The sequence below is a fragment of the Triplophysa dalaica genome, chromosome 23 (assembly GCF_015846415.1).
Source record: "Triplophysa dalaica isolate WHDGS20190420 chromosome 23, ASM1584641v1, whole genome shotgun sequence".
Lineage (NCBI taxonomy): Eukaryota > Metazoa > Chordata > Actinopteri > Cypriniformes > Nemacheilidae > Triplophysa > Triplophysa dalaica.
The window spans coordinates 11,695,857-11,703,840 of NC_079564.1; the positions used below are offsets into that span (position 1 = coordinate 11,695,857).

At 36.6% G+C, this 7,984-nt stretch overlaps 1 protein-coding gene across 3 annotated transcripts; it reads right to left on the reverse strand.

Annotated features, from left to right (window-relative positions):
- Positions 1-355: 355 nt before the first annotated feature.
- impa2 (inositol monophosphatase 2) lies at positions 356-7,906 on the reverse strand. Of its 3 annotated transcripts, XR_008905496.1 has the most exons (10): positions 7,722-7,858; positions 7,373-7,614; positions 6,059-6,192; positions 4,691-4,795; positions 4,550-4,595; positions 4,346-4,454; positions 4,109-4,217; positions 3,769-3,920; positions 1,923-2,242; positions 1,614-1,753 (listed from the first exon to the last, which is right to left on the reverse strand). XR_008905496.1 is itself a non-coding variant. In XM_056738705.1 (9 exons), exons 2-9 carry the CDS (start codon positions 7,430-7,432, stop codon positions 1,623-1,625), a joined length of 846 nt encoding a protein of 281 aa, XP_056594683.1. In that variant the 5' UTR covers positions 7,433-7,614; positions 7,722-7,854; the 3' UTR covers positions 356-1,622. The 3 variants fall into 3 exon arrangements, 2 of the variants coding, with proteins under 2 accessions (XP_056594683.1, XP_056594684.1); XM_056738705.1 differs by lacking the exon at positions 1,923-2,242 and having other exon boundaries at positions 356-1,753; positions 7,722-7,854; XM_056738706.1 differs by lacking the exon at positions 1,614-1,753 and having other exon boundaries at positions 4,580-4,595; positions 7,722-7,906.
- Between the last annotated feature and the right edge of the window lie 78 nt (positions 7,907-7,984).

The following is a 7,984-nucleotide window of genomic DNA, read 5'->3' on the forward strand; positions in this document are numbered from 1 at the left end:
TTTAAAAAAATATAAAATAAATATTTTTTGTGTCATTTATATTTGAAAATGATGTTTAATTCAAATAAATAAAAAGTGAAAAATGTCTTGTAAATAAAGAAATAAACAACAATAATACATAAAGTATTTCAGTGGATGCAGCGCCACCTGCTGGCAAAGTAAATCCAAATATCTGCATGCATAAACCAATCTGTTATAAACCGAATGACCACACGGTTGTTTTATAATTGATATGCTTCTTACTAGTATCTACAGTCTAGTTTAGTATATTTGTCCTGTTTTCAAACAAGATATGTTTGTTCATGGAGTCATTAGATGACATGATTTCAAATAATTGAATAATAACAGGACAACATTCATTTTAAAGTGTATGCCTTTTATTTTTATACAATAGGATTAACACAGGATTAACATATTTTTAAATCACAGCAGGAGAAACGACTGAATTAAAACACTGTCGGTGCAAAATAAACATCTCATTTGTATTTGTAAGACAACTGTCGTCTGTTAGATCATTTAGGCTATTATCTATTATTACAAAAACATAAAAAAGTGAATTAAAGGTTAAAACCGCCGTTCTCTAGGTCTCTTTAAGAACGAACCCTTTTTCAAATTTCAAGGTTGATTTTGTTTCTGTGTTTTTAGGTGGTTAAGAGCATTTAATAAATATTCTTACAGACCCATACAAGGTAAAGGTTACTCTTTACAAATATAGGTGCTTCATGATACCATACAAGAACCTTTTTAGTCTAGATGGTCTAATAAAGAACCTTTAACATTCGATGAACCTTTCTGTCTCACAAAAGTTTCTTTGTGGCTAAAAAAAGGTTCTTCAGATTGTTAAAAGGTCAAAAAGAGATAAGAACCTTTAAATGGTTCTTGGTGGAATCAAAAATTGTTCTTGGCATCGCTGTGACCTTTATTTTTAAGGGTGTCCCTTAGCTTGTGTATATGAGGAAATGTATTTTTTCTTTCCTTGTGAATAATGAATTACAGATCAGTTAAGGTAAAGCACGCTTTGTAAAACCACGTGTCATGATCTTATACCGTATAACTGACATCTTTCATTACAAAGAATATAATTCCCGAGTAATGATCCAAGTTAGCAGCATGTTTTTGCCTCCTGTAATATACCAATTTACTGACCATGTCAATATAAATGACTTCCTTAAACGTATTAAATACAATTGAATGTTCACGATAGATCTTTGTCAAATTATAACATTTTTAATTTTGCATTGATCTATATTATGTTGTTTTCAATGATTTCATCAAATGGTTTGTTATCCAGTAGGTAACTGGTTGAATTTGGCATTGTGTGCAATTTCAAGGCATCCAAAAATCATGAATCAAACACGTATGAAGTATGTGCTCATGAAGATCTGTCACATATGTTTCCATGAATTAATCAATTTAATAAATTACATGGTAATAAAACGTGAAATGTGGTTGTATTGAAACGTTTGATGTGACCTGTAACCTGAATACAAACTGTTTGATGTTAAATCATAAAAACCTAAAAAAGTGAATTTTGCATTAAAAAGACAATGTAGATGTAATGTGGCAGGATTGCTTATTTTGAGGTAAAAGGCTTAGAATGGGGTCAGAGGTCACATTGGGACTCAGGCATGGGCGTCTGGCTCACTGTCATCACGGCCGTAGTTTATAGGAAGCAGTTGTTTTACGACATAGTCTGCTATCTCACGTGTCCCTGCGGCCACCACACGTCTGGACATGAGGTCCAGCGGACCCCCTAGGAGGACAGAAACAGAAGAGCAATAAGAGTAACTGCGCACACACTGACATTGATATCTCATTTACAAAGTGCTTATTTTAAACTTCAAAGCAACGTTTCTTAAGATATTGACCTATTTCTTTACTTTCAATTAGATCACTTTGTTTGGAGCTAGTAAAACACTCACTTAAATGCAGGATGACAGTCTGGGCATGGTTACAATAAGGCCACTGTATGCAACACTAGATCAGCTGGATAACAGAAAAGCTCATGCACTGATGAACTCTGGCTTTACAGCATTGATATTTCTCCCAGGACCCCTCACCATCACCGTATCTTTCTCTCTCCGATCACGTGATCATGACCTAACTGGCCTCCCCGACAAAGCTTCTTTGTGCAGACTCACACATAGGCGTGCCTTGAAGCCGTCCCACCACAGCACACACTCACACATTCTTTCACAAACACAAGCACTTACACACACTTCACAAAAGAATCTGCAACCACCTGAGATATCGAAAATCAAAAGAACCTGTATAAGAGAGCGTGTAAGAGAATTTCATCTAAATTAAGAGTCATTTACTGTATATAGAGGATTTTCCAATGCTAATAAATTAAAACACAATGTATGTTTTTAGGATTTTAAATGTTAAATATCTTAAAATGACCCTATAGTGTTCAATCAAAATCTCGCTCACAGCTGCGGAAAAGAAACAAGAGACCATTCCAAATTTTCATTTAATCAGGATTTCCAGATGTATTGTGGTCATTCCAGTCAAGTGTCTGTTGAACTTCAACAAAATCAAACCTCAGGAGCGACATAAAGTCATCCAACAGCAATGTGAAAGACTAAAAGCATAGACACATGAAAACTATGATGCAAATCAAGGTTATCACATGAAAAAAAAACTGTAAAGTTTTCCTCAATACATGAACAAATATTTCTGTTGTATTGCTCAAAAGTAACTTGTTTTCTTTGCAGTATTTGAATCTGAAATGACCTTTTCTGTTACTATCACATGTTTCTCCAGTTTTTGATTTTTCTGCAAATAAAAACCGATAAATACTACATTTTAAAATCGGAAAAAACGATTTCGAAAGGGTCTCTTATTTGTTTCTGCGGCTGTATCTTACACTAGTATTCGTTTCTTAGGGCAACATCACGACTGCCGTTTCTCATACGTAACATAAGGTTTGAACAAATTTATTCTGCATAACTTACTCTGCACTGCTTCAAATATGAACATGAATGATACGTCATGACTGTTTGTTATGAAAAGGTGATTTTACTCGTCTAAGCCAGTGGTTCTCAAACTGGGGGCCCTAAGTTGATCCAGGGGAACCACATATTTTGCATTTTTGACAATTATAAAAAATTATATGGAACTAAATATCAGAAAAATAAGGTCACCAACAGAAAGAATTGATATCCCCAGCATTGTATAGCTGAATATGTTCTGGTTTAATTAAAATTCTAAGTTTAAGATTAAAGCTTTTTGTTTGGGGGCCGCAAAGAGATGCATTATTAAACCCAAAGTTTGAGAACCGCTGGTCTAAGCAGTCAGACTTACATTGAATAAAGACTCACATATTTGCACTAGAAGAGGGACCCAAGTCAAATCTACAGTATGAACTAAAATATCAGTGTTGGGATTTAATTTTGCCAGTAAGCAGCCACCCAGAACATCCTCACAGCCTCTTAATAATTACCCAGAACATTCTAGCAACCACCCAGGAACACACTGGCATTGTAATTGTGTGTTTGTGTGGGCAAGCACACCTTGATTTTTTTTCTGCCCGCGTCAGGCAAAAGATTGTTGTTGTATTGTTTAGCAAGGTTAAAAGAAATTGCTTAAAATAAAAGAATCTTGTTCAAGGGAAAGTTAACCGAAAATTCTGAGATCATGGCATGTTGCATCATATTTTGATGGTTTAATCAAATCTGAAGGGGGATTAAAAGCATATCTGGCTTCCCTGTTATCACCACAGTATATATCTACACATAAACAGACCCCGAAGAAATGTTGCCAAACCTGTGGTGTCCATAACACAGCCGCCCGCCTCCCTGATGATGACAGCAGCCGCTGCGATGTCCCAGCAGTGCAGGCCGTACTGGTAATAGGCCTCCGCCGCTCCACTGGCTATATGACAAAGTGCTAGTGTTGAACTGCCAATGATCCTCACACTGTGGGTCAAAGGTCATGTTTTGGACATTAGAACAGCAACAGCTCATCATCAGCAAGCTAACAACGTCACGGCTATTCATCTTAATTTGCACTGTAATGAGAGTCCAACTCGGACAAAATAAATCTGTCAGTCATTCCAGAGACTTGACAGGTACGGCTGTTGCAGATGAAACGACTTGAGTCTTACCCGTGAGTGGGTGCACTCAACAGTTTTTTTATATTTCCTAAAAAGATGTCCAATGTGGCGGGATCTCTCTTCGCACCGATCTCTGTTAAAATAAGGGCCTTGGACACATCTGAAGCAAAGACGGAAAATATTATTAAGGTAATTAGTTATGACTGGCTATTGTATTTTATTAATAAAGATGAACTAAAAAAATGTGTAGCACTGACATTAAACGCAACACAAACAAGCATCTCTGACCTTTTTCTTTGGAAACATGCAGTCGGACGCCATTGCAAAACGCTCCGTGTCCTTTCCGTGCTGTATACAGCGTCCCGTCGAAGCAGTGGTATATGACACCAAACTCCAGCTGAGGGTCAGAAATTCTTGTGATGATTGAACATTACAAATACCCGTGAGACGAAACAATGAGAAGAAACTTTACAGATGAGTTGAACCTCTCACCTCTTTCCTAACGGCAAATCCGATACTTACCGCCACCATGGGGAAACTGCAAACGGATAAGTATTGTGTGTTGTAAATGGAGCGATATACTATCCCCGGATAACTAAAACACATGTAATCGAATGAAGATGCATGACGTACCTGTGCACGAAATTACACGTCCCATCTATGGGATCTATGATCCAAGTGGGGCTGTCCGTCAGTTCACACTTCACCCCAGCGGCAGATGACTCCTCACCAATAAACCTAACACAGAAAAGATCAAATCCTGTCTTTAACTGGACGTAAACATGGACCAAACATAATGTTATATTACGATTAGTGTGTGACTGCATAATGAGAAAAGAAAGTGAGCATTACAAAAATGTCCTTTTATGGAAAGATAAACATTTTTCTATATACAGTATATACTGTACAGTGTATGGATATACTGGTTGAGTTATGGGTTTTTGGGGTCATGGGTTCGATCCCCAGGGAACATACATACTAAGTATGGAATAATTGAAAATTATCGAAAGGTAATGCACACCCAGAGGTGGTCATGCGGCCACGAAGCGGGGTTTACAAATTACTTTGTTGGTATTTTATAGTCATAAGTATGATAGCTAATGCTTGCTGCCTTTGATGAACGCTATGCTTTTTTTTTCATCTTCTGCACTGTCAAGTACAGCTTTCACCCAATTGCCGGATTTTTCTTACTTTCCATATATTAAAAGATATGCAAGTATTTATAATGTAAATCATCTTCAATATTGTATGTGGTGACTAGCTACAGTTTAAATCCGTTGTAATGATTAGACTTGGCGCAGTGATATCGAGCTGTAATTCGGTCGACAGATCTGGAACTACTCATAGGTGTGCGTTTGACTGAAAAATAATGCACATCTACATCAGCCAATCAGAATCAAGCATTCCACAGCCCCGTGGTATAATAAAATATAATGTATAGCTTGAATGCACCGTTTAAAGTCATTTTGGATTAAAGTGTCTGTCAAACACATACTTACATGTAAAATACATATGAAGGGTTTGGTTCCAAAATGAGATAATTATTTATTATGTTTTTATTGTGTTTTATTGTGTAAATTAGCTGTATTTATTTTTGTTATTATGGCTTAAATCAAAACAAACCAAATGCAGTTTGACTGATATTAACTGGAATACACAATAAAAAAAAATTCTTGAAAAATGTCATTTTGGAGCCAAACTCTTCATATAGTATACTATTTATTAAATGGCAATTCAAATATTTACTGTGTGTATACGACTTTTTCAAAGGTTTTTAATCATTAAAGGATGGGCCACACACACAAAAACCTTATTACAAAAACAAAGTATTACTTTCTCTAGCTTAATAGTAAACATCTAAAGGACACTAAAGGACAGCTTGACCAAAGGAGACACAGCGGGTTGTGTTGGGTAAGACTTATTACATAAAAGTAAACAAGCTTATCTAAAGGCACTTATCTTTTGGAACAGTTGGCTCAGGTCAGGTGTGTTTGGGTGTACCTGTGCGAGGGGTATTTCTCGCTGAGCGTGGAGATTATAAGTTCCTCCACCTGATGGTCAGACTCCGTCACCAGGTCTGTGGGCGTGCTTTTGCTACTCACACGCTTCTCCTGCTTCACTGCCAAATGAACCACCTGACAGAAACACCACAGACTGCTTCAACAGCCAGGTCTACACCAACAACAGATCACCTTATACAAACGAGACAGTTTCAGTTTTTGGGGCCTCGATGCTGTAATATCATGTTTAGGACATTCATTGAAGTGACACTATTTAGGATAATCTTTTAAGTACAGTATGTATTGAATAAATAGTGGTTATAATTTAGTCTCGTGATATTGCCATCACACAATAACACTATACAGCCACAGTATTTTATTAAGGACTATTATTGTTATTTATAGACCCTTCCTGTAAACGTAAACAACGCTGTTCCAGAAGATCTTCCTGTTTGAGGTTTTTGGCACTACACAAACATTCAAACAAAATACAGCCAACAGAACACTTAGAACCAAATGAAGCATTAAACTTATATATTGAAGATTGATCGTATACAGTTAATAAAATAAAATAAAACAAATAAACCGGACCAGTGTTTACACCTTGTGAAGTGCTCTATGGTAAAACAGCTGTACTATTTTTGTGGTGGTAGTGTGTTACCTTAAAAACGTAATAAAATAAACAGGAATAAATCATGTCTTATTTTTGTTAATGTGTCATATAAAGCGAAGTATAAATATAAATTAAATAGAAAACAAATTGTTGTATTATTACCCAAACACAGACCGGAAGCTATCATACCAGGCACGTGCGTGCGACGACACCGTTAACCGTTATATAGGATGTTTATTATATCATATACATTATGTGTTTTGTACAGAGCTGATAATATTTTTTTAGAAATAGTATATTTAATATAGTATAAATGAATAAAGTCTGAATTGTCACAATATTCATTAACACGACATCTCGTGTAGCTCACTAACAAACAGTAACGTGGCTTTATCATGACAGATTGTCTATTTATATCAGTGGCAATATGAAAAGGTAAACAATACAAACACTCTTTCACGTACAGTAAATATGTTATGCCCACATACAGAAGCTCTATTGCAAAACACAGCTCACAGATGCACTTTAAGATTACCACTTGTTTCGGATGTCAACATGTTGACAGAAGGATGTAACGTTAACATAACATAGCGGTGTGTTTATATAGCGGCCATTTATCTTCTATTAATAAATAAGCTCTTCCTGGACAGTATCGTCGTTTAATCTGATGTCGTGAATGAACCGAACATCTCATAACGTTACCTGTCCCGCTCTTAGCGCGATCTGCACGGCCACATCCAAACAATCGCTCCAGTCCTCCATGACGGAGACGCGTCGCGTTTAAAACAATTGTGATGGAGGAGCGACGTGAAGCGCGTCAGTGCGTCTCATAGCACGCGATCATTCTCTCTCGCCCGGTACACTGACGTCCGGTTTCCGTTCAACGGCGGAGCTTTCCTATGATGTAATGACAGTAGCCGAGGGGTCTTGTTTACGAGTTCGGCCTACACAATACAATGAACCGTCAATCAAGTTGATAAACGGATCAGCATCGTGGAAAACATTTGATGGCACTTTAGAGCAGTATTGTAGAATTGAAATTAGTACTCACTTATTTTATGGATGTTGGTGACTGAATATAGCCGTTTTACTATATGGCTATTTCTATTTTTAGTCTGATCGATGTCTTGTTTAAAAAATGATTAAATATATTGAAAGCTGTTGCAAACAATACATCCCTCCCAGAAGAGGGCGCCAAAATTAAAGATCTATTACATCGGTGATCTCTTGGATGGTTTATACGTGAAATCTTATTTAAACTTTGAACCGCATTTCATTTCCTAAACATAAATGTGTCATTTTATGTTTAGCATA